The sequence below is a fragment of the Penicillium coprophilum genome (genome assembly GCF_028826855.1).
Source record: "Penicillium coprophilum strain IBT 35676 chromosome Unknown utg000004l_segment0_segment0, whole genome shotgun sequence".
NCBI lineage: Eukaryota > Fungi > Ascomycota > Eurotiomycetes > Eurotiales > Aspergillaceae > Penicillium > Penicillium coprophilum.
The window spans coordinates 3,067,557-3,091,845 of record NW_026622723.1 but is presented as its reverse complement, the minus strand read 5'-3'; the positions used below and the strand labels follow the sequence as shown (position 1 = coordinate 3,091,845).

At 47.0% G+C, this 24,289-nt stretch overlaps 13 protein-coding genes across 13 annotated transcripts; 7 read left to right on the top strand and 6 right to left on the bottom strand.

The window, feature by feature from the left end:
- Positions 1-200: 200 nt before the first annotated feature.
- Positions 201-1,583, top strand: N7500_005603 (Dor1-like family protein; the record flags this gene model as incomplete). The annotated part of the gene is made up of 1 exon (XM_056676747.1): positions 201-1,583. One exon carries the CDS (start codon positions 201-203, stop codon positions 1,581-1,583), a length of 1,383 nt encoding a protein of 460 aa, XP_056531747.1.
- Positions 1,584-2,475: 892 nt separating this feature from the next.
- N7500_005602 (GNAT family N-acetyltransferase) lies at positions 2,476-3,314 on the top strand (the record flags this gene model as incomplete). Its single annotated transcript, XM_056676746.1, has 2 exons — positions 2,476-3,004; positions 3,055-3,314. The coding sequence occupies 2 exons, from the start codon at positions 2,476-2,478 to the stop codon at positions 3,312-3,314; spliced, it is 789 nt and encodes a 262-aa protein (XP_056531746.1).
- Positions 3,315-4,686: 1,372 nt separating this feature from the next.
- On the top strand, positions 4,687-5,493 carry N7500_005601 (TNT domain-containing protein; the record flags this gene model as incomplete). Its single annotated transcript, XM_056676745.1, has 2 exons — positions 4,687-4,776; positions 4,846-5,493. The coding sequence occupies 2 exons, from the start codon at positions 4,687-4,689 to the stop codon at positions 5,491-5,493; spliced, it is 738 nt and encodes a 245-aa protein (XP_056531745.1).
- Positions 5,494-5,796: 303 nt separating this feature from the next.
- N7500_005600 (uncharacterized protein) lies at positions 5,797-6,229 on the bottom strand (the record flags this gene model as incomplete). The annotated part of the gene is made up of 3 exons (XM_056676744.1): positions 5,797-5,961; positions 6,043-6,068; positions 6,133-6,229. 3 exons carry the CDS (start codon positions 6,227-6,229, stop codon positions 5,797-5,799), a joined length of 288 nt encoding a protein of 95 aa, XP_056531744.1.
- Positions 6,230-7,001: 772 nt separating this feature from the next.
- On the top strand, positions 7,002-7,393 carry N7500_005599 (uncharacterized protein; the record flags this gene model as incomplete). Its single annotated transcript, XM_056676743.1, has 2 exons — positions 7,002-7,213; positions 7,279-7,393. The coding sequence occupies 2 exons, from the start codon at positions 7,002-7,004 to the stop codon at positions 7,391-7,393; spliced, it is 327 nt and encodes a 108-aa protein (XP_056531743.1).
- Positions 7,394-7,946: 553 nt separating this feature from the next.
- On the bottom strand, positions 7,947-8,742 carry N7500_005598 (uncharacterized protein; the record flags this gene model as incomplete). Its single annotated transcript, XM_056676742.1, has 3 exons — positions 7,947-8,277; positions 8,343-8,492; positions 8,522-8,742. The coding sequence occupies 3 exons, from the start codon at positions 8,740-8,742 to the stop codon at positions 7,947-7,949; spliced, it is 702 nt and encodes a 233-aa protein (XP_056531742.1).
- A 31-nt stretch (positions 8,743-8,773) lies between these two features.
- On the bottom strand, positions 8,774-9,635 carry N7500_005597 (Phosphoesterase; the record flags this gene model as incomplete). Its single annotated transcript, XM_056676741.1, has 4 exons — positions 8,774-8,857; positions 8,911-9,148; positions 9,169-9,484; positions 9,554-9,635. 4 exons carry the CDS (start codon positions 9,633-9,635, stop codon positions 8,774-8,776), a joined length of 720 nt encoding a protein of 239 aa, XP_056531741.1.
- A 751-nt stretch (positions 9,636-10,386) lies between these two features.
- Positions 10,387-11,361, top strand: N7500_005596 (VIT1/CCC1 transporter family protein; the record flags this gene model as incomplete). Its single annotated transcript, XM_056676740.1, has 2 exons — positions 10,387-10,779; positions 10,831-11,361. 2 exons carry the CDS (start codon positions 10,387-10,389, stop codon positions 11,359-11,361), a joined length of 924 nt encoding a protein of 307 aa, XP_056531740.1.
- A 329-nt stretch (positions 11,362-11,690) lies between these two features.
- On the bottom strand, positions 11,691-12,095 carry N7500_005595 (uncharacterized protein; the record flags this gene model as incomplete). The annotated part of the gene is made up of 1 exon (XM_056676739.1): positions 11,691-12,095. The coding sequence occupies one exon, from the start codon at positions 12,093-12,095 to the stop codon at positions 11,691-11,693; it is 405 nt and encodes a 134-aa protein (XP_056531739.1).
- A 3,087-nt stretch (positions 12,096-15,182) lies between these two features.
- N7500_005594 (phosphatase PAP2 family protein) lies at positions 15,183-16,603 on the top strand (the record flags this gene model as incomplete). Its single annotated transcript, XM_056676738.1, has 2 exons — positions 15,183-15,604; positions 15,724-16,603. The coding sequence occupies 2 exons, from the start codon at positions 15,183-15,185 to the stop codon at positions 16,601-16,603; spliced, it is 1,302 nt and encodes a 433-aa protein (XP_056531738.1).
- Positions 16,604-18,209: 1,606 nt separating this feature from the next.
- Positions 18,210-20,216, bottom strand: N7500_005593 (phospholipid:diacylglycerol acyltransferase; the record flags this gene model as incomplete). Its single annotated transcript, XM_056676737.1, has 3 exons — positions 18,210-18,355; positions 18,423-19,830; positions 19,905-20,216. 3 exons carry the CDS (start codon positions 20,214-20,216, stop codon positions 18,210-18,212), a joined length of 1,866 nt encoding a protein of 621 aa, XP_056531737.1.
- A 169-nt stretch (positions 20,217-20,385) lies between these two features.
- N7500_005592 (peptide alpha-N-acetyltransferase MAK3) lies at positions 20,386-21,154 on the top strand (the record flags this gene model as incomplete). The annotated part of the gene is made up of 2 exons (XM_056676736.1): positions 20,386-20,811; positions 20,900-21,154. The coding sequence occupies 2 exons, from the start codon at positions 20,386-20,388 to the stop codon at positions 21,152-21,154; spliced, it is 681 nt and encodes a 226-aa protein (XP_056531736.1).
- A 1,886-nt stretch (positions 21,155-23,040) lies between these two features.
- On the bottom strand, positions 23,041-23,947 carry N7500_005591 (ankyrin repeat domain-containing protein; the record flags this gene model as incomplete). Its single annotated transcript, XM_056676735.1, has 2 exons — positions 23,041-23,503; positions 23,565-23,947. 2 exons carry the CDS (start codon positions 23,945-23,947, stop codon positions 23,041-23,043), a joined length of 846 nt encoding a protein of 281 aa, XP_056531735.1.
- Between the last annotated feature and the right edge of the window lie 342 nt (positions 23,948-24,289).

Genomic DNA, 24,289 nt, shown 5'->3' with positions numbered 1-24,289 from the left:
AAGAAGAAGAATCAATGAAAGTAGCCGTGATGATCGAGATAATCAATCTATCTATAGCGGAACGGTCTGGAAGAGAGAAGTCAAAGTAAAGAAAAAAGTTCATTCCAGTCGGAGATACAACTGACCCGCACGGGCCAACGGGGTGATCCATTCAGCGCTCCTTTACTCCGTACGCAACTTCAGAATAGCATCAACTCGCCATGGCCGATCTGCTGGAGCTACTCGCTCCACATCTAGATCCAACTCAATCGCATGATGTAACTACCGACAGATATCTCACTCGCCTCTCAACCTTGTCGCTCGAAGCTCTCCAGACCACAGAACCCCCATCGCTTGCCCAATCCTCCCACTCAACCCTTCTCTCCCTTCAAGCCTTATCGAACCGTTCGCACCGGGCATTTGTCACCTCTGCCGATAATTTGTCCACACTCTGTACATCTGTGCCACAGTTGACCCGCGAGGCCCAACAACTACGCGATGCTATCCCTAAACTCGACGAGGAGGCCGTTGGGTTTTCCACCAAATACAGTAAAATCACAGACAACGCCGCACTAGAACGACGGAAAAAAGCGATGCAACTCTCTCGCAATGTCGACCGATTGTCAGATATCTTGGAACTACCAAGTCTGCTGTCCAAAGCCGTCTCCGCGGCCTCAGTCAATTCTGGTACCGGTGTCTCCTCTACGACGTACTCCTCTGCACTCGACCTGCATGCACATATCAAGCGATTACAAACATTATACCCCGAATCACCATTGATTCAAGATGTTGCGTCCCAGGCGGAGGATGCTATGAAAGACATGACAAGTAATTTGATCACGGGGCTCCGAGCCCAGAACCTGCGGCTGGCAGCTGGTATCCGAACTGTGGGCTGGCTGCGGCGAGTGGCCCATGATTTAGAGATGCTCCAGAGTGATGGGGCAGTTGGGACTGGAGAAGGCGCTCTTGGGGCCATCTTCCTGGTCTGCAGACTAGCGCATTTGGTATCGACCCTTGAAGCGCTGGATCCCCTCCGCGAGCTCGCAGACCAAGAAACCCAACGGAGACTCGGCGGCAAGGACAAGTCAGAAACGACCGCGTGGTCCGGCGGTCAGCAGACTGATCGCTACTTAAAAAGATACATTGAGATCTTCCGTGAGCAGAGCTTTGCAATTGTCTCTCTATACAAGAATATCTTTAACTCCGAGCAATCCGAATCCGAATTTGCCATCTCAGGATTACGAGGTGCAGACACCCACTCCAAAGCCAAGTCGAAACCAGCACACTCAGACGATCCCTTGCAACGCCTACCTCCGGCTTTAGCTACTTTCCCGATGCATCTTGTGCAGTTGCTCACCGATACAATGCGCTCCTACTTACCCAACGTGCGAGATCGAAGTTCAAGGGAAAGTCTGCTCACCCAGCTTCTGTACTGCGCCACAAGTCTTGGTCGTCTTGGCGGTGACTTTGGCATGATTTTGACTGAGCTGAGTGGGGAGGAAGATACTGAAGATATGACCTACGAATGGGAGGAGGTCATGCGCAAACATCGAGCCTTGGCAGGGCGTCTGGAGCAATTGACCAGTCGGGTGCCAGTGAATTAACATCCATATACCCAAGTACCATGTCATTTCGAGATGACAGTGGCATCTGGTGGAGCCTGTGTATAGTAGAACTCTCGGCGGACTATTTAATTGATACTACCCACACACAAATACATCCAGACGTTATATAATTCATTTTTACCAAGGTTCCAGGTATGCTAGCAATACTTTATTGTCGACTTCCCTGAACACGGTACGGTACTCTGGCCCAGCGCATGCACCGACGGTGGAGTGACATATATCGTTGAGGTCTCCGATCGATTCATTATGATATTTTACAACATAAGGAAACAGAGATCTCAGAAATATGTGGAGTTGAAACCCATTGAAACATTCGACAATGAAAGACAATGAACTGCAGCAAAAGAATTGTATGCCGGAGGCCCATAGCACACAGCAATCTGTGGGTTTCCGTGATTTGATATCTGAAACTATCGTATCATACCAGACTATATACCTATGGATGCTATAAGGCGGTGATAAAGGAGGTGATGAGGTGGTAAGCAACGTTGGATTGAAAGATTCATATGCCCCGAGGGTGGCATAGTCGCCCATGGGCCATGGGCCATACTGAGCCACTTTGGGTGGGTTCCGGTATGAGTTCGGGCAATACTTGCACGAAATGGGAGCGACATTGGAGCAAGAAGGGGTCGGTAATCAGGTAAGAGGTTGAACCTTGGAGGATCACAAAATACGTACTTATCTAGAGGGTAACATGAGAATTAGCCTTGCCCACAGTGGTTAGCCCCTGGAGCTCCATTTGCCGAGTGACTCACAACAACCTCACTCTTGAAAAGTGTCACTGAAATGCAAGCCTATATAATTTGAACATCTGGAATAGGTGTATGTTTTTCAGTCGAGACTCTCATAACTGATTTCAAGTTTGTTCGTTATGGTCCACTATAACCCGCACACCAAAGAGCCCTATCTCCAACTCCCAGCACCATGTGCAAACATCATCATCACACCACACCGGGAACACCAGATTGAGGAGACATCTACCGTGATGACCGAGCTTCTTAATGATTCACGCATATATTCCTGGCTACAGGGGCCACCCTACCCGTTTCTGCATGAGCACGGCGTGAACTGGGTCAAGATGAAAATAGCAGAGTACAAAGATATCTTGTCTACTCTGCAAAAGGAATTCGAAGACTCAGAGAGCCAATTGCAGGGTCATAGTCCAAACGACCAAAAGCAGGCAGAGTTCTTCGATAAATGCCCTTTCGTTTGCATACGTGAAGTAACAAAAAGAGATCCCACGACAGGCACTCCGCTTCAAGATGTCATGATCGGAGACTTCACACTAGGGCGATATTCTTTCTATGAGTTCCGACCCGACAGCTGGGAACTTGCGCTAGTGCAGAAGCATAATAACGATTTGCCTGCGGGGCACGAGGATATCATCTGGGGGTTAGGATGTACGGACACCCCGGTGGGACTCGAGAGTAATTGCTGACAACATTGATAGACTACCTTTCTCCCGCTCAACACAGCCGAGGACTTATGAGTGCTGCTGTTCAAACTATCCTTCAGGACTGGGCTATCCCTAGGATGAATCTTCATCGTCTCAAAGGTAGCTTTTATGTCGGGAACATAGGGAGCATGAGAGTCTTTGAGAAAAACAATTTTGTGGAGGCTGGTGTATTCAAGGACTGGGCTCCAGCAAGCCCAAACAAGGGACAAGGGAAGAAGTCGATTGCTGTGATGGAGTGGAAGGGACTTTTATAGGTACTACCTAGCAACATTTGCTCAAAAAAAAAAAAGACGTTCAAGACTCACCTGAGCAGTCGTTCCATGTTGAAATTGCTAGATAATATAGAGTACCCCGTACCACTTAATATGTGCCAATGGCAACCTCACAGGGTAGGACAGAAAAATCGAGCATTGCAGTCTCAATCAATAGTTACATGATCTTTGCCGATCTTAATATCACGCAGGCATCAACCTAAAAGGAGAAAATAAGTAATGCTTCAGCGGGGCTTGAAATTACTCCGCATACTTCAAGGACGAACACAGGACTTTAGTACACCATAATCCCTACGACAAAATGGGGATCGCAGTCCTGCATGTGTTGTGGGAAAACGGCATATCGAGTTGATGCTCTGAGTGAGCCCCTTTCTTATATTGGTCAGCGTTGAGTTGCTCACCAATAAGTAAGCTCGGCAAAATTGAATCTACTCCCTTACTTCGTACTCCAGATATTGGACGGAGTACCTACGGAGTATTCCTTGGAGAATTGCAGACTTGTCACACGACTAAATCCACTTTGTATTTATTGGCCAGGTTCTACATACTTAATCTCAGTTTTCAGCTGAAGGAAATTGTTCACCAAGTGGGTCTCGAATCCCATGAAAAGATCTGTTGGATGCATCTACAATTTACGGAGGAGATCGCAAACTACTCCGTATTATTGATTGCTTTATACTACCCCATCCGCCAACCCTCCTAGTTGCTGAAAATAATACTAGCAAAATAAAGCGAACCAATGGTTTCTGTGCCTGATACGAGCTCAGCTAACACAACTGGCTTCTGCGCCCAATGCTTTATAGAATTACCAGAATTTTACTGAAATCCGCTCTCATATAAGCAGGGATTGAATTGAAATTTGTCTACTCCTCACGGAGTGCTCCGTGGAGTATCCAGAGCTCAAATTGAGGATTCGACGTTTCATTACATACCATTTACTTCCATCTTGAACACTGAACATACTGTAGGCCATTCCATTCAACCTTGTATGTAGCACTCTGTACTCCGTACACAGTGCTGCACTGTGAGGATGATAAGCCGGACATTCCAGAAATTTCAGCCAACAAATGAAGTAATGCTAGGGTAGAGTAATCAGGCGAGGGATGCTGGGAGCCGATAGGAACGAAGCCCAAAAAGGCGCGTGGCTAGTCTCATGGAGGGACATCGCAGGGCAGGCCCACCTAGGTACATACTTAGTATATCTTACGTGCATGATTTGAATAGTGCTGTAGATCGTGGGATTGAAAGGTCAATACTCCTTGGCACTTTCAAATATATTAATATATAAATGAGTCTGTTCCTCTCTTCAGCCAACTCCGACACAGAGCTTACCGGTGTACATTTCCTATTCACCATGCGTCTATTAACTATAAGCCTGTTTCTTTCGGTTGCTATAGCAGATGCCACATCCTTCGTCACTCCTAATAGACATCGCACAAAAAAGGTCAGTAGTCCGAATATGGCTTTATTTTATATCCCAAGTTATATAAGTGTCAATGCTCATACTTCCTAGGAGCCGGACTACCCTAAAAGATGCTACCCCAATCCTTGTAAAGGCGTGACTTACGTGAACTCGACCGCAATTTGCGGTGACCCACGACTCGGTCCGAAAGAGCTTCCTGGATTCTTCCCTCTCTCCAACGAACTCGAGACATACGCCCGCTTTGGCGAGCTCTGCCCGATCGAGTTCCTGGAGAAATGGACTTTGAACGCTTCCGACCCAAAGGGTTACTGGATCTATCCAAACAGCGACGGTTTCGCCGTCACATCCGAAAATGAGTCTATTCTGGGCAATTTTACACTGCGCGTGGGTCAGAAGCTTGATAGATTCGGGTCTGAATATGGGAAGTTCCTGGCCCCTCTTGGAGCTCCATATATCGAACGCTCACTGCCACCATCCAATCTTTTCGCGCCTCCCAAAAGCAGCTTCCCCTACAACTATCATGTCTACGAAGTAACAAAGGAATTTGATATTCTCTTGGGACCCATTGCACCTTGGTTTGAACAGCCTGGCTTTGGATCGCAGCTTTTGGCTCAGTCCAGTGTGATGGATCTGTTGAATGGGGGATATTTGAAAAGACTGGAATTGCAAGACTATGACGAAGCTGATGAGTACTCCGCGGGTTATCTGCCTGCTCCACCCAAGGAGTCTTCCAAATAAGTACGAATTGTGGATATATATCACAGAGCAAGACGGGGTATTGTTTTCTGGGGCATTTAGTTCTCTTTCTTACAGTATGTGCTATCTATATCTTGAATCGCCAAATGCAATGCCTGCCAACCTTTGAGCGTTCATGCTTTGTGACTCTATGGAAAAGCTGATTTGAGCGAAAGGTCTCCAGTTTTGAAAATGACATGGAAGATAGTTATTTATCAAAAGCGGGACAACAAACCGAATTAGGGTAAATTGATCAGATACAATGACGAAGGGTACAAATCTATTCTATGCGCCTATCTCCCAACCTCAGAATGGTATGGCATTACTGATCTTCTGATTTAGCTTGACAGGGAATCCCAGCATGCTACTGTTTGTTAGTCTGGGTATCAAAAAGCAGGACAGCAGGACATACTCCTTTCCAGTTTGAGTGCAACCGCAACCACAGAAGATTGATAGGGGGTAACAGAAGATCTAAAAAGTGGTTGTCATGAGCCTAATATCAAGCAGGAGAATTTTCATGCTCTCGCTCGAGAAGATATTATGTTTACTTACCGCAGCCACAACGGTGGTGAAGAACCCTGTTCATTTTATCAGACATGGTCTCATATTTCGGCAATCACACTGCAAAAGAATTGAACTTACCGAGTGTCGGGCCAACCACCTTACAGTGACATGGATTCTGATCAGTGCCGCATTGGAAGCAGATAGGGAAGATAGGAATGAAAGGCATATCACACATCGTCTTTGGCTAAGGGTCTTGAACTAGAAAATGTGGACAATTTTTCCAACCTGCATTCATATATGTTATATGTAGGTTCCTTGAAAGAACGAGCTGTCCTGAATAGAGAATTCACCGCTCAGTCACGTTGTAGTCGGAAGTTTGGGATTCTATAATGATGACGCAGATGAGATCGTGATCCACCGATCGTCCTGTTTTAGGTAGTAGTGGGGAGATTTAGTCCGAGAGTATCCAAGATGATCTTCATCACGAAGATAACGTATATCAAACCCGTCCAGAATACTTGGTACAATAATCCTGAATGTCCGTACTTCAGATGGGTCCTGATATTAACCTCAAAACGCCCCCAGGGACCGGGCCGGGGCCTCCCGATCCAAATTACTCAGCAGGTGGCTAAGGGAAGAAGCCACGACACAGCCACGATGTACACCAGTTTCCCCTCGAATCAGACGTCAGTCTCAACTGTAAATGACCCCGTTGAAACATCTCAAGCCCCTTATTCTCACACCTCATATTCAGCCATCCCCTCGGAATTTCAGCATTCCTGTGCGTCCAGATCCACTCCCAGGCAACAGTGCCTAGAAAAGACCAGGCTCCAACTATTTCGCGACCTATATTCTTGGCATCTAGTTCATTGTTTTTTCCCGCGCCGTCTTCTTCTCTTGATACCACCCGCCCTAGTCTTTGGATCTTCGCCTTGTTTTTCCTAAATTCGAACATCTCGATTCTACAGACTTATCCTCCTCCGGTATCGCGATAAACAAACCCCACCATGGGCGCCCGCAATCTCGTTCCCCTCATCCTGCTCCTCGTCTTTGTTGGCATCGTTGCCGCGGTCGGATTCGTCGTCTACAGCATCGTGCAAGATGTAGGCAAAAATACGCGCGAAAAGATGGAGCGCAAGAATATTGCTTTCACCAGGGACGGCATGAAAGTGCAAGTAAGGGAGATCAAAGATGAGGCCTACAAGGACCAGACCCAGAGGTGAGTTTTGTGTTCTCCACTTCCATTGCTTATCACCGCCAACTGACCCGATGTTTTTCTCTCAGCGTCCTGTACAACATGTGGAACCACACTTCTTTCCCCGCTTACAAGAGTCGGCTGTGGGATATGGCTGGCTCATCTTCGTCGGAGCCAAAGAAGGGCGCCGAGAAGCGCAAGTAGTATGCCGGACCTGCATCTCTATCTATTCTCCCGGTTCGATCGGACCGACTCGTTCTGCGCCGGGTTTTGCAACAATTCTCCGGTCGCGGTTTTACACTGGACATATTTTCTACTTCTATCCCCATTTCATCTACAAGTTTCATTGCATGCTCTAGTCCCTGGTAAAGGGCTGGTCCCCAAAAATTGCGTGCACCTCGGTTTCGAGGGATGGGTTTCTTTCAAATTTCCACATTCTTGTTCATACCTTTTTTGATCTGTGGTCTCGTTAAAGGCCTTACGAATGATGGCAGGCCCTGATATATGATCTTACTTTCAATTTCAAACCTGCAAGCGCTATGCATCATACATTCAAATTCAGTTTCGTAAATCAACATGTGGCGCCAATTTTGACTTTGCTTTGAGATTACGCCTGGGCTGAGTTGTTTAGTGTACTGCGTATTGGAAACAATCAAGCGTTTTGAGTTGACATCAATGGACTATATTGAACTCATATGGCCCTGGAAATAGATGCACTAGGCATTGTTCCGATATAGCAACCTTCTATCCTCACCCATCATGCCTTAGCCTGAGCATTGCGAAGTGCATAGTAGCTCTCATCTTGATTCAATAGGACGAACGGTTCAGGTTCCGGCTGTCCACTACCGCCATACCAGGTCGGTTTGGCCAACTTCTTGTGTGTATCGTCTCGTTGTTTGTTGGTGAAAGCCATTTCAAAGGTCTTGGCCCACTGCAACCTGTTTTTCAAGCCCTCAAGTCCCCACAGCTCCTGCAGGAAATGCAAGATTGAACTATGAGTATATGCCGAATTTTCGGCGTACATAGTGCCTTGATCGTGGATGAGGAGGTTGGCGGGTACCCAAGGTGAGAGTATGAAGGCAGGGACGCTGTAATAAAAGGTTAAGCCAAATATCCATGGCACCAGAACTAAAATCGAGATTAAGAAGCTTACTGGACCCCCATACGTGTGAAATCATACGGAAAATTGTGATTTGATGACATGCCTTTGAAGATGATACCATCTTCGGGTTGAGTCACGTTGAATGGAGTGGGGACATGGTCAACAAACCCGCCATGCTCATCAAAGTTGATGATCAGAACACTGTTATACGAGTTTTAGTATTGCCGCACTTAGCATGGGGAGAAGGGAACGGAACTGCCGCATTGTCACAGTACTTGGAGCGACGTAGGGCGTCGTACAAGTGCTTGACCATCTGCTCCCCTGCTGCCATGTTGCTCGTAGGATACATCGAGTCAACTGTACAGCATTCCGGATTTAGATACGAGAATGAAGGCAGTGTGCCATCTTCCAGATCATGGTAGAGCTCGGTTGCATGAACGAGACGGTCCATTGCGTTATCTTGAACTCACTTGATATCATCATTAGCCACCGAGCTGACACTTGGGTGGATAAAGGGAGTGACTGACTTTATACATGAATCCATCGATTATGTCTGTCTCATAATACTATATAGAAATATTCAGTCGGTGTTAGCATAAAGGAATGAGACTTATCTCACATTTTTCCAGCTGACATTTTTCTTGCTGAGCGGTTCAAAGATTGACACTGCACAGGTAATTCCAGTCACATTGATCCAGAAGCCAGCGGACTGATGAGTGTTGTCAACGAAGCCACATGTTGAGCCCGATGTTGCGAATTGGCAAGGATGACCCACGTATGAATCAAAGAAGGCAAATTTACTTGCCAATTCAGCCAGGGTTGAAGTCTTCTTCTGGTTCAAGGCCTGAATCACGAATCTCCCGGGGTAGCATTGTACTTCTCCGATTGGCGTTCAATAAAGCCTGCCATATTGGGAATATCCTCTTTCGTCGGGCTCCACTGGCGGAAGATTTCGTAGGTGACCCCGCCGAAGTTGTGGTCCGGGTCTTGGGGTGGCACCTCTGTTGCATACGGCTCGGCGCAGATAGCGAGCGGCTCCCCATAGACAGTCCAATTAGGGTTGGTGTAGTCATTACAATAGGTGAGATTGCGCAAATTGTCAATGTCTGGATGGAAGCCCCAATAGCCGGCGATGTTGTCAAAGGAGTGGTTCTCAAGAATCAGATAAATGACATGCTTGATTTGAGATTGCTCTTATGAGATGTTTAGTCTTTGAGAAGTATAGATGCTGTGCGGTATACTCACGTTCTCTCACAGCTGACCCCACACCTGAGTACCCCTAGTTGGATGAGTAATTGCAATATTGGCCAGAGCCAGCAGAATCAAGCCCCAGAAGAGAATCATAGTGACTTTTGTTCAACGACAGAGCAAGGAATAGGAAAAAAGAGATGTGGTGGAAGCAAATATGGTTTCAACTATCTTCTTGCCATCCCTAATCTTCTACATCTATCTGTATCGTGGGCAGATTGCCGTCGAGAAAACTTGGAGGGTGAAGGCCATGCTCAGCAGGGTATTAGTGTCATGGATTCAGCACCTCGCAATCTAAATTCTAGGGTTGTAATTCCTACCCTTGAGATTAAGAGCTAAGAGCTGTGATACCTATGTAAGTAGCCCACGTGGTGAAAGAGGGATGAGAATCCTCCAGAATTGGAAGTACAAGCGAGGTGACTAAGCTGTATATAGTGCCTAGGTCTCGAGATTAAACCCCCTCTTGCCAACGGGCATTTATACACGTGAGCGGGACAAAGGAGCGATTGCAAATGACAGTTGCTGATTGGTTGGAGAGCTCAAGTCAAGCACCGGGAGTCCCTCAACGAGCATCCACCTGGATCCACATTGAACTTGGCCCTCGAATCAGCGTTGCACGTGCCCTGTGCATGGGCTGTAATGCCAAGCACGTTGTCTTCCTGATTCATTCGATAGGCTGTGCGGAAAGAAAATGGGAGAGATCACCTTCTTTGTCAAAAGGCCGGGGGAAAAAAAAGGCTCATGACTTCACCGCGTGATCTGACTGGCTAGTTCCGCATCCCTCGCTTTCACTTAAACATTCCCCCAAGTTCCTTTCAAGGGATGCAAGGTTTCAATTTCTCCCGCCATGTCAATAAGTTCCCTGACCGGCCTCATGTCAAGTTATATGCCACTCTCCGATCGCAGCTCATCTTCGGATGAGAAGGATCATTCTCAACTTCGACCGGATGTCGAGACAGGAAAGAACACAGACAGTCATGACTCGGAGCGAAGACCTTCCCGCTTCATCGACGGTCGCACCGTATCCGATGCCATCATCGGTCTTTCTGACGGCATGACGGTGCCTTTTGCCCTGACTGCTGGATTGTCTGCACTGGGCGATACCAAAATTGTTGTTTTTGGTGGACTCGCAGAACTCATCGCAGGAGCTATATCGATGGGACTCGGTGGATACCTGGGTGCTAAAAGCGAGGAGTACGCCTACCTAGATCCCGAAACCTATCTCTTATCAGAATACGGCGTATGCTAGGAGATATTCTGAGGATTTGAGAGCTGACATGCTTATAGGGAGTCATACAAAGCTACTTTAAAAGAAACTCAGACGCAAACCATGACGGATCCCGCATCTGTGTCTGACACCATCTCCGACATTTTCGAGCCCTATGAGTTGCCTTCTGAGCTGATCGCACAACTCAAAAATCATCTGTCCGACTCTCCTAAGCTTCCATCCTTCCTCATGAACTTCCACCACACTCTACCCGAACCTTCAGGCTCGCGAGCGATTATTTGTGCTTTAACCATTGCCCTGGGATACTTCATCGGCGGATTTATTCCTCTCATACCATACTTTTTTGTCGGACCTCATGAAGCCTTCGTTGCCTTGCGGTGGTCTATTGCTACCATGGTCATTGCGCTCTTTATCTTCGGATATGTAAAGACTTGCTTTGTCAGTGGATGGCGCGGTCGTCGAAATGTCCGCAAGGGTCTCATTGGTGGTATACAGATGGTACTGGTTGGTGGCATCGCCGCTGGTTCTGCAATGGGGTTGGTGAAGGGCTTCCAGATGCTGGCCGATGGGCCTGAAGACAACAAACATAACTGAATGACCATCGGAGTCTTTTTATTGTCACACGGTTTTGGCGCTGAGCGGCTTTTTATTTTTCTTGATTTGCGGCGATACATTGGCTGGCGTTTGGGTTTATGTCCTCTTGATTTACAAACCATCGAAATAAAGCAGGATGAGGACTTTGACTCGGTCACTTAATTGCTACTTACCTTCTAGTCAATGATTCTAGTAACAGTAAAGCGGTCAGTGACACTGGTATCTTTCTTCACCATGATATTGTCAGTCCCAGCATCGAGAGCAAAAACCGGTCCCTGCATGGCACAAAAGTTTCTCAGCCACCAGAGGAGAGCGAAGGAGAATGCATCCTATGCCAGTCCTTCCTGCTTCCCATGAAGCAGGCTCTTCTGCTTCTTGTAACTCGCGTCTTTGCTGTTCACAATCCCTTCTTTTTCTAGTGCCTCCAGAAGATCAAGCACGTAGTCCTGGCAATTCCAGCCCCGAATCTCATTGTGAACAGTGACCTGACTCGCGACACTCTCGATGGAGTCGATTTTGGCGACATCCACATCATACAAGGGAAGCAACTCCACCAGTTTTTCTGATTGTCGAACATCTGTTGTTTCCAGCTCATAGCGGAATCGGCCATCTGATCCCGCCACTTGGAGCAACACTTTGTCATCTTTCCGGGGTGCATCAATGAAAATGCCCCAGTGTTTGTAAACGCCATCGCTGGTGCTGATGGCAGCATAGATTGAAACCGTCGACGACATATTGAATACAATATTGGGGAGGTGATGCTGTGAGATTTTAGAGATTTACGTGAAAGCAACAACTCTTAGCTGTACATACTCTGATGGGGAACGGTTAGTGGATATGAGGCTTTGAACTGAATCGAAAAAGAAGGTGGTGATTGCGGTCAGAACATATATATCAAAATCTTTTTATACACAGCCCACTCTTTGGATAAGCGCCGGGCATAAGGTACAAGCATTTCGCATTATCCTTCTATTCTTGTGGCGGCGGCATAGCCAATAAGTGGCCAGAGAAGCGCTCAGCCGAAAGAGGTAATTAGGTCGTAAATGCCAGCGCATATAGCGAGTCAATGCTTGGAACAGCACACGACCACGAGAGTGCAAACTCACTTCTTTTCATCTTTTTGTGTTGAAGGACGTTGTCATCTACTGTATGTATACTTCCCCTGGTGGTCCGATAAATCGATCGACTATATGAAAGCCTTGTGTCAACCTACAAATATGGCCCCCTGGGCCCTAAACAGGAACGTTGATTTTCGTAAAACACACTGTATTTTGTCGAACAGCTTGTCCTGGGCTCCAGGCTTCTCGCGGGTTTGAATTGTATGAGTGGCCACTTTGTATAGCAACACAGGCGGGCTCGGTAAATGGAAGACTTTGAAAGTCCAAAAGATCTGAAACATATTCGTAGCAAGAGAGTTTTTCTATTGCATATGTTACACATTATACACTTCTCAGGAACAATATTGCCGTGTAAGCCGTTGATAATCAAACACTATATATATGTATTAGCTAGGAATCGAAGACTCTGGCCTGTTCGAATATTTGAAGCACGAGTCAATCAAACAATAAGGTCACGATGGGCTTGACATGAAGTATATCATCTGAGAAGAACCAGGTACTATTCTTGTCAAAACAGCATCGTCATCGAAGCGCCTAGGTTGCATTTATGAAGAATGTGGAAGGCACATGGGCAAAACGTATGTAGTCATACCACACTGGCCGCATCGGGTTTGCGGGGATGTAAGGCGATAGCCTGGTAGGATCGACGACGCAGAAACGTCGATCATGGTGTTATCTATCAAATGAGCACAGGCATATCAACGGAAATTGATTACTGTGGAAGCTCATTCACATGTGTGTGTAATGTCAGCCAATGTGATGCCAAGGGCGCAAAACGAATTTCGTATATCACAAGCAAAGAGTTAGGCAGTGACCTCAACGAGTATTCACAGAATAAGTATTAAGTAACCTATAAATATCTTACATTCTCGACCTACATTCAAAACCTGATGAGGTTAAGGCAAATTAAACCCGTTATATTACAGCTTGACTTCATATCTGTGGCGCAGCTCTACACATCAGCCTTGCATCATTTCTAAGCTTGAACCCACCCCTAGGCAGCCGCCCCCAGACACGAATACGAACGTATTCGAATACTCCGTACATTATTTGTAATTTCGGGATATCTAGGCAACGGAATTATAATAGAACTCAACATGTGTTACCCCGTACAAATTGTGGAGTAACGATTGCCTATATGGTAAAATGCCCAGGGAGCTTTGACGCTGGATTGAAGATGTTAAGAGGTGATTGGCTGCCGTCGCGCGACATTCGAATCCTGAAACGCATGTGTACCATTCACTAGGTGTGGAAAGTATATACAATCACAGCTGTGCCGTCTTTCTTACGGCAGAGAGATCCTAGACACTGGTTGTTGCTTAAATCAGGAGGCTGGCTATCCCCTGACAAGGTGTTCCGTTATCCCCTGAAGGCATTATTATTAGGTGATAGCCTGCACATCCTCATCTACGCGCTGGCCCCATGCAAAACGGCCCTAGTGTGACGTTTCCTCCTAACCGGTTTAGACTTGTCAAACCGGGACTGTTGATCGTATATGGCTCCTGAGTCTTCTACTATGGAGTACGGAGTATGAAATGCGGTATCATCTAGACGTTGACCGTTGGCCGTTGGCCGACAGCCTCAATATTGTGTTGAATCACCAGGACGACGAAGTAAGATGTTACAAGCTGTGCATAAGCGAAATTAGGGAGTTTTGATGTTACCGGGACCGAACAATGCCAGTGGGGGCGAAATAAAAGCAACCAATCAGATTCCCAGCCTGGATCTTATATGGAAAATTTGCGAAAATTTACGTTCCAGCTGTAATTTTGAGGGGAAATCCCATTACGGATTATGTAAGCAATATTGAATTCCAACCCTGGTTGAGATGGCTCGTTGGGTCATTGAGATGTTTTTACTATATCCATATGTATATATAGACGTTGAGAGTATTAAATAAATTGGAGAGCTATTATCGGGAGTCTCGGACCCTTCTGCATAAAGAGATTAACAGATCGGAGCATTAGCATAACAAAGTCCGAGATATGTCCACCGGGCAGAAATGTGATCTCCGTTCTCCGTTCCGTGGCATCCGAGTCAAATCATCTGTATTATTGAATACTGCCGAGGGCTCCGGTCAGAATGGCAATAGATCAGGATAATTAGAGCTACTTCAAATGTTATTTACTATGCACACCGGAAATAGGAAAAAAGATGAAAAGTAAAATGGCAACTACTCCGTACTATGTTGTAGTGACGCCATACATACCGACATGGGACTAGTAGACAGATAGAATAACTGTAATTTAAGGGGATAAGTAATACCACTAAAATTACACCCAAAATTCAGATATTGGTAAATACGAATACGCCCAATACTTCAGCCCATGGGTGAAATCCAGGTCTTTTCTTCCCCTTCTTCCCATCTCTTCTTTAATTACTATCTTCATTTCAGGGCTTCAAGTGGTCTCCTTGGTTTTCTCGAGTTCTGTTTACCCTGGGTTTTCTCGGTTGTGCCCTTTTCTCCTTGCATCCCGACCCTTGTCAACGTGACCTCCTGAGTTCCCTGGGACTCACGCCCCTCGGCCCTATCCTTCGCCTTCCTGTCGGCCTATCTCAACCTTTCATGAGCCTTTCTTCCGGTCAACGATAAACCTCCTTCCGTGACGCGAATTCCTTCCGTCTCGCCCCACGGTAGTCTTACAACTTTCGACCACTCCTTTTTCAACGCGATCCGGAGCCTCCTGGAGGAGAGTCGCAAACATGAGCGCTTCCTACCCGTCATGGAAAGACCGCACGCAAACCCAGTTTGGAAAGCTTCAGATCCAAGTGCCATGGCGCTCATTCCAGCTGTTGGTACCACATCGCATGCGTCGCAAGCTCCGGTCCAAACTCCGTAGCCGTCTCTCACCTACCTCGTCCATTTCGAGGTTGCAAACCTCCTTCTCGCCTGTCGACACCCTCAGATCCTTACAGTCACACCGATGGACAATGTATGACTTCCAATACTTGTTGCTCCTCATCATCGGCATTTTCTCCTTGACAATTATCCAGTCTCCTGGTCCACTAGGAAAGACGGCGATTGCCACCGGGCTTTTGTGCTCTCTCCTCATGCCAATTACCCGGCAGTTCTTCCTACCTTTCCTCCCCGTTGCTGGGTGGCTTATCTTCTTCTATGGATGCCAGTAAGTTTTGCCTTCCATTGGGAGTTTCTTGCAACCGATATTCCTGCCGTCTCTTTGTGATGCGAGTAGGATGTGAACGTGACACATGACGGGAACCTTGCTAACATATTTTTCTCTAGGTTCGTTCCAAGCGATTGGCGGCCTGCCATTTGGGTCCGAGTGTTGCCGGCTATGGAAAACATCCTCTACGGTGCCAACATCAGCAACATCCTATCTGCTCATCAGAATGTGGTGCTTGACATTCTGGCATGGATTCCTTACGGACTCTGCCATTACGGTGCGCCGTTTGTCGTTTCGCTGATCCTTTTCTTCTTCGGTCCCCCGGGAACTACCCCTCTGTACGCTCGGACTCTCGGATACATCAGTATGATTGCGGTCTTCGTTCAGCTGGCTTTCCCCTGCTCGCCACCCTGGTATGAAAATCTGTATGGGTTGGCCCCAGCCGACTACTCGATGCAGGGAAACCCAGCTGGCCTTGCCCGCATTGACAAACTGCTGGGTATTGATCTCTACACTTCGGGCTTCAAACAATCCCCTGTTGTTTTTGGAGCATTCCCTTCGCTCCATGCTGCCGACTCCACCCTAGCAGCACTATTCATGAGCCACGTCTTCCCGCGATTGAAGCCTCTCTGGGTCACCTACACTCTGTGGATGTGGTGGGCTACCATGTATCTTTCTCACCACTACGCAGTTGATTTGGTCTGTGGTGGCCTACTCGCCACAGTTGCCTTCTACTTTGCCAAGACCCGCTTCCTGCCCAGAGTCCAGGCGGACAAGATGTTCCGCTGGGATTACGACTATGTTGAGATCGGTGACTCTTCCCGCGAATTCGGTTATGATCTTGCTAGCTTGGATGGCGATCTTAACTTGGATAGCGACGAGTGGACCGTGGGCTCTTCTTCGTCCGTTTCCTCGGGCTCTTTGAGCCCCGTGGACGATCATTACACCTGGGAAAGCGAAACTCTCACCTCGAACCACGACATCGAGGCTGGACGCTAATCCTCAAGCCTCGTTTTCACATGTGGCTCGGCATCGTCCATTCTTGCATCTCCTACTTTCGAATCGGCGTTTTATGTTTGACGACAATGTTTGGGAACATTATCTGCATCGAGCAATTTTCGGCACCTTTAGGTTTTTAATAAAACCTCCGGTTCGCGCGGTACTTCCGCCTCGAGCTGAAGGTACTCCTCACCTTCTGGCTGTACATGCCTCGTCATCCCACTTTGGGCTGGCAACTCCGTCTATAATATTAATACCAGTGTCGGGAGGGATCGGGCCCTGTTCGCCTGCCTGCATTCGCCAATCCCTTCCCCACCGCCACTTTTGGCAACATTCGCTTGTACACATTCTCGGACGCCTTCAGGCGATCCCCTTTATTTTTCTGACCCACGTCTTTCGTTACGACTTTATGAACTGGGCGAGCCACTTTTCTTTGCTTTCGGCTCGTCCAGATGAACAAACATTTTTATCATTCGTGTCGCTCGCTCATCATTGGCGCCTGGGAACTTTAAACCGGTTTATTTTTTCGGAGAGATGAAAAGTTTCGGCGCTTTCTTCGGTGCTTTTTGCTGCACCACCATTCGCTGTGCACTAGAAGGATTTTTAAATATTGGCTGTTTTACGACATTTTGCATTGGCACAAGGGTTTTCGAAAAGATCGTCTCGATCTACCCTTTGTGTCTACGCCGGGCAGGTGGTTAATTGGCGTTGACGTGTGGATTCTTTCCGTGTGGATGCACGAAGATATCCGAGGAAAGGAATGGGGGGACATTGAAAGCTGGGGACTGTGGCTTTCCAAGTTAGAGTCACCATGGCAGCTAGGGTGAACGGGATTCGGTACTTTTGACGGAGGCCGTCCCCCTTGAGCTCTGCCCCTTCTCTCCGCTTCTAGTGGATGAAGCTGATGCGACCTAATGCATGCGCGTCTCCCTTGACACCTTTGCGACTTGCTCGTTTCCTCGGATTGGATTGCCTCTGTTGCCTCTTATCGTTACGTTTGGCGGTGAGATCCTGTTGGGTCCACGGATATTGCTAGCATTATTTTTAATCAGCGTGTTGAGTCAATGAATCATTGTACATTACCTACATATTTGGGATTCTCCTATACGTAGTATACACATATTGTAGTAAACAGTAGTCAAGTTAACTTGCAGGTATTCACTCCTTCAGGTCCAGCATGAAGAAAACGAGCAACCCCGCCTGTGTGTGATACGGGCTATCCACACTGGACGAAACATGTTGTGATCCTTGCCTTTCACGGCCAACAAAGAGCCCAGTCCCGTCGATCACAGGGGATCAGTGGCTGGTAGCTTGCATAAGTCCTATTTTTAGGGCCAGGAAAGAAGCTGTATCCGTGCTTATCCGTGATACTTGCTGACATGGTTTGTTTGAGTATTCTAGTATCATAAGCTGGTAATTTAATCAATAAATGTTGTCACAGAAATATAATGTATTCATATAAGAGTTTGTCATGAAGAAATGTACAAGAGTGCTCAAAGGAAAAACCCCGTCTAGAAAAATCCCAGGTGTCTAAAAAGAGGTATGTGTATCAAAACGCGAAATACAAAGAACAATTATCCACAGTCATAAGGAGACCCCATGAGATCTATTCGTCATCAAAGATTTGTACACGATCCGCATACTCGCGGATTTTGGAGACGAAAGTCTCTTCGATCAAATCACCTTTGCCGCCAGCGACACGAAGAAGAAGGTCGTTGAGTGAGGCGCGACCTAAGATGTCCACGTGGTCACCTATATACAGTTAGTCGTCTGTCATACGGAATGGGAAAGAATAGGCAATGGAGCAAAGAAAACATACCAGTGTTGGGACCACCACGGGGCGAGAAGCGATCAGGCTCATGAGGCATCTCAAAGACCTTGATCTTTGTGCCGGCTGGGTTATAACGCTTCATGCGCCAGCCTTTGGCGCACATATAGCCCGTGCTAAGCAAGTTCACGGTGCCGTCGCCCTCACCCATTAAAACGCCGTGGTCAACGCCCTCATTGTTGGTGATGGTGGTGTCCATGCTGATCTTGAGGTTGATCAGTGGGTCAGGCTCTTCCTGGTAGTAGTAGCTGCGCTCTGTGGGTTTGCCCACGCCATAGAAGCAATAAATCTTCATGTCTGGGGCAAGGGGTAGGCGCGACTCTAGAGGGTTGAGCCAGGTACGCGGGTCCTTCTCGTTGGCTTCGACCTCGCGTTTCGTATGCGCGACGCCGTGCGAGTAGCTGTTCAGGACCTGGTTCCGGTACCAATCCTCGCTCTGGTCCAGGAGGAATTGCAGACTCTCTGTCGTGGTGAGATTCTGTTGTGTCAGGGATGAGTTTGAGTCTTGGAAGCGGAGTAGGTTGCCAAAGGTCAGGGGCTGGCCTGGTTGGTCATCTGGTGCCCAGGTCGAGTTTCCCCATATGGCCTCACCACCTTTGGGTAGCATGCTGGAGATACCGGGCATCGCGCGGAAGATCTCCGCGCGTTCCTCTTTCGATAGGAATTTCTCCAGTCCATACACGGCAAAGGCGTTCAGTTGCGCAGTATCCCGCATCTCTCCGGACAGAACAGCAGTCAACCCCTTGACAGCGCCCAGCATACAGCCACTGATGTTGACCCACGAGTCAATATGTTTGTTAACCCAGTCTTTGCCGCCCTTTCCGTGATCCTCGCTCTCTACCCACTTGAAGAAATACAACACGACCTGAGATCCCATGCTGTGCGATGCCAGCGTGATTTTCTCGCCCTGTACCTGCACCGCGGTCTCGATGTAGGACTTGAGTCGAGTGAAATACCTATCACGAACTTCGAGATTGAGATATGAGAGTCGCCAGTCGTATGCAGCCGTAAACGCATTGGTTGGGTCATATCCAATGGTAGCCAGATTCTCCAGGATTTTATTCCATATCCAGTATCCCGTGATAAAGAAATCCGTGGCATCGAATCCCTGCGCTGCACGGAGCTTGATGCCAGGCGGGTCAAGGCCTGTATCCCGATCAAGCATGACATGGTTCTTCCATTCAGCTTTATCCATGACTAACGCTCTCATCATGCTCCAACTGCCCCATAATCGTCGGCGGAAGTATTGCCGCGAGGTTTCCCCTGTGCCCCAGCTCTCCAAGCCAGTCGAGATAACTCCAGGGATCATCACGACGGGATGTTTGGCTTCTACGCCCTGAGCTCGAAGTTGTAGTCCAACAGCAAACGAATCATAGCTGACGGTATCGCGTTCGTGTTGCTATATCGCCGGGGGAAGTCAGATACATGGTAACCAGATGTAGAGATAAGAGCACTCCCTTGGAAAGCACGTACCGAGAATTCTTTCACGTCACTGACAATTCCCTGTGGAATGGACTCAATCCATGAGTCGAGATTTAAGTCCATGAGCGAATCCAGGCTTATGACCTCATGCTGGTTCGCGAAGAATAATGCGACGAAGATGCCGAAGATCCCGCCCAGCATGAAGATGAACCCATTGCGACGTTTACTCCGGGGTTTGATGATTATCTGCTTGGTTTTTGTCTCATGAAACTCCGCCCGAAGTTGTTCTTCCTGGATACCTGTATCGCCGCTAACTTTGTTAGAGGGCGGGACCTTGTCCTTGCCCGTGCGGCGGCGGAACATAACGACCAACCGCGAGGAAGGGAGAAGAAGGAGAGGACGTAATAGATTTTCCTGGAATATTGATTGGCAAAAGCAACAAAGTAGAGGAAAAAGAAAGAAACAAGAAAAGGAAGGGGACTAGAAAAACACGGAAATGCATAAAGTCCGCGAGCGGACGGATCGGCATCACATGGCAGAGAGTGACTTTCTTCGACAACCCCCCACCCTCCGTCAACTCCAACCGTCAGCCCACTTCAATGATATCGCTGTGATGGGCAATGCTCCCGATCTTCGCTACGTGCGATACGAAAAGTCGCGCGAAAATGAGTATGTCGCCGCAATGCGCCAGCTGATCTCCAAAGATCTGTCCGAACCTTACAGCATCTACGTCTACCGCTACTTCCTATACCAATGGGGCGACTTGTGTTTCCTCGCGATGGACGATAAGGATGAGATGGTCGGTGTTGTGGTATCGAAGCTAGAGCCACACCGTGACGGTCCGCTGAGAGGGTATATCGCCATGCTGGCCGTGCGCGAAGAGTATCGAGGCCGGGGAATTGCAACTAAGCTAGTGCGCATGGCTATCGATGCTATGATTGAACGGGATGCAGATGAGGTATGTCAACACAATGGAAATAGCTCTGGGTCCCCACACGGGGTGGTCTTGAGGGTATGGCGGGCTGACTTGTACGTGTTTTGGGTAGATTGTCCTCGAAACCGAAATCACCAATACCGGCGCGATGAAACTCTACGAACGGCTGGGCTTCCTTCGTAGCAAACAGCTCCATCGATATTACCTGAATGGCAATTCGGCCTATCGACTGGTGCTCTATCTCAAAGAAGGTGTGGGCGCGATTCGGACGGGACTTGTTGATCCCTATGGCCTTCCACCATCAGTACCTGGTCTACCTGACGCGTGTGGAGGACATTCTCATGCAAACATGGGGTCTTTGGTTTGATTTTTGGTTGTAAGCAGCGCTATGAAGTTTGCTCGTTGCTCTGTCAAGCTGTGCTGGCATGACATGCGATGATAATTATGGGAAATGACCAGAATAGATACACCTCACGGGAACCGGTGTCCTTGTGGAACTTATATTGTATAGAAAGATAAATTGTCTGAGAAGTATGTCCAATAACTACTCTGCTCTGGTTGAGGATATGTCATATGAAAGCAGATGCGATACCTACTTCTCTCTACATCGTATCCCGATGATGTCTCACGCGCAGACGCAAGCAAGAACTCCAGTACCGATCATAAACTAATGACTTTCAGCAAAATTTCAGGATCCTGTGGTGCTGCACGTTTCAGCTCCCCCATTCATAGAATCATAGATATGATTTACGCAGGCTGGGGCTCAGTTGAACCATCCAGTCAGCCTGGCTGGTATCTTAATAGCATCAATTGGACATAGTAGTCATCTTGGAAGTATTAGATAGACTTGGTTTTATTATTTTTGTCATCACAGAGTCGGGAAATATTAGAAGAATGGAACGCCTGAAGAATGGCAGGTAACACAGTGTATTGTATCCAACATAGCTCATTATAACCAAGACGTTATGCCCGCAATATTATTCTTAACACAAGAGATGCCATTCTTATTATCGCATTTTATTACTACTCAAGATGCACCCTCTTAGTCGTTATACACCAATCATAATTGGCATCAGCGTGTCACTATCCTTTGTGGCAACTGTCCTCATGGCCCTGCGCTTTTATACCTACTTCTTGGTGGTCCGCCATAAGAGTGGCTGGGCTCTTACTTGGGCAACTTTTGGTTGGGTGCGTTTGATTCTGAAAACTAGATATGACCTCGCTAAAAAGATCAGGCGTCAGGAGTATTGAGTACAATACTTTACTGCCTTTCTCTCTACTATCCAATTATCACTGCTTCGTGGATCATTCGAATCATTCAGGACCTTGCTGGTCTCTGGGCGTTGACATTTATGAAGATTGCTATAACGATGTATATTCTTCACCTACAGGACAGAATCTACAAAATTGGCAGATGGGTTTTACTAGTCACTATGGTTTTGAATGTGAGCTCATGACTTTTCCTGTCTCTTGATCATTTCAAACGTGGAAGTGGCTTAATGATAAGATATAGGTTCTTAGCATCATCGTGTTGATTCCACTATATTTTGTACAATGCGGCCCTTCGATGGACACATCCTTGATCCAGTATCAAAAGTGTGGGCAACAAGGGAAATTCCGGTCAATCTGGTATGGAGGTATGTATAGACCAGCTTTCTCGTTTACAGCACAACTCTAATATAGATACTATCTATAGTATGGGCAGCAGTGACAGACCTGCTGCTCCTTATATACCCAGTGATCATTATGTGGAATCGTCGGATCTGTAGAAAGCAGAAAATTCTCATCTGCATTTTGCTCAGCCTAGGTACTATCGGTACCGTCGTTAGTGTCGTTAACTTGATCATCTTTACTCGATTCAAACGTCTGTTACTGTTCCTATCTACTATGATAAGCGCTTGCATGTTTTACTGACATGATTCATAGCGCATGTCGAGATAGCTGTTATTCTCAACATCATAGAAATCTGGACAGTGTTGATCGCTTCGGCTGGCGCTCCACTATGGCCACTTTTCAAGAAATGGGATCAACAGCTAAAGAGAAAAAAAAGCAACACGGCTGTCACGATGGCCCGGGATACATTATAAGATCACATGATTTAGCATTCAACGAGAGTAAGTCCGATGAAAGGAAGAGAAAGGAGAAAAAGGGATATCCTTACGCAAATATTGTTCGACTTGCCCTGAATTGGATATCAAAAATATGTTCTGCTAGCGTATATCGTGCCGCTGCCTTGGTGCAGAGTGACTAGTATCATGACCATTCTGTGATCACCCTCTGAATCTCTTCATCGGCACGCTGTATCACAGTTTGATCCCCAGCATCTTTGATGTTAGGGTCCGCTCCTTGCTCAAGAAGATAACGAATGACATCGGTTTTGCGAAGGTACACTGCTTTGTGAAGAGAAGTCTCTCCCATGAAAAAATACATGTCCCAGGAAGGCCGATGATCTTGATACATGATACCATTGATCGGAGCGCCCCGAACAATGAGGAGCTTCAGGACCTCTACTGTATCGGAGTTGCGGGCAACTGCATGATGTAGGACCTGCCCTTTTGTGACATCACCGCCGCGATTGAGCAGAAGACAGACGACTGGTAAAGAAGCGTGTTCAACAGCGCAAGAGAGTGGCGTAAAATCAATGCTACATCGGCGGTTGGGGTCAGCGCCGTGATCAAGGAGCCATGTTGTCATCTCAAGATCATTCAGAGCATTACTATCAAACATCAGACATTACTGGGAGACAAATTTGGACAAAGGTCAGTAATTCGACTCACCTAAGAATCGGGGGATCCATTCGGCTCATCGGCTGATTGATATCCCACCCATTTTCTAAAAAGCTCCCCAAAATTTCCTTTGTATTTTCTTTTGTTTTGATAGCCTCGTGGATATATAACGGAGATAGAAGCATTTTTTGGCGGAGCAGCTCTTTCACAAAACAGGTTCTTCCCAGCTTGATTGCTTGAATCATCAATGCTGATAGGTAGGCTATATTAAAACCATGTGAGATATAGCTGCTATTCAATGTCTGTTTGAATCTTTCAAGATCGTCTTGGATACAAAGTTGTTCCAACTCCTGGAGTGCTTGGATGGCATATGGAGGGATTGGAGGTGTGATGCTAGCCCTAGGGTATGTTTTATTGGAAGTATACACAACCATAATAGATTGGACGTATTGTTATGGACTGTAAGCTATTCTGACAATTGGGAGAAGAGGGAGCTTGAGGTCAGAGCTCATGTGGTATGTATACACACCGCTTCTGAATATGTATAAGCTATGGCTAGCTTAATAAAGATAGTAACAATTGGCCGCTGATGTGGCTCTGTCATGTCTGTTTTGGACTTTTTAGATGCCTCGGATATATTTTAGATATATCTTCATTTTGATAATTCCCCCTTATTGACAAAGATAAGGATATAAGCAGTGGAAAGGAGTAAAAATGTGAGATTTTTATATGACATGTGATATAACATGTGATAACGACTGTATAAAACAAGCTAA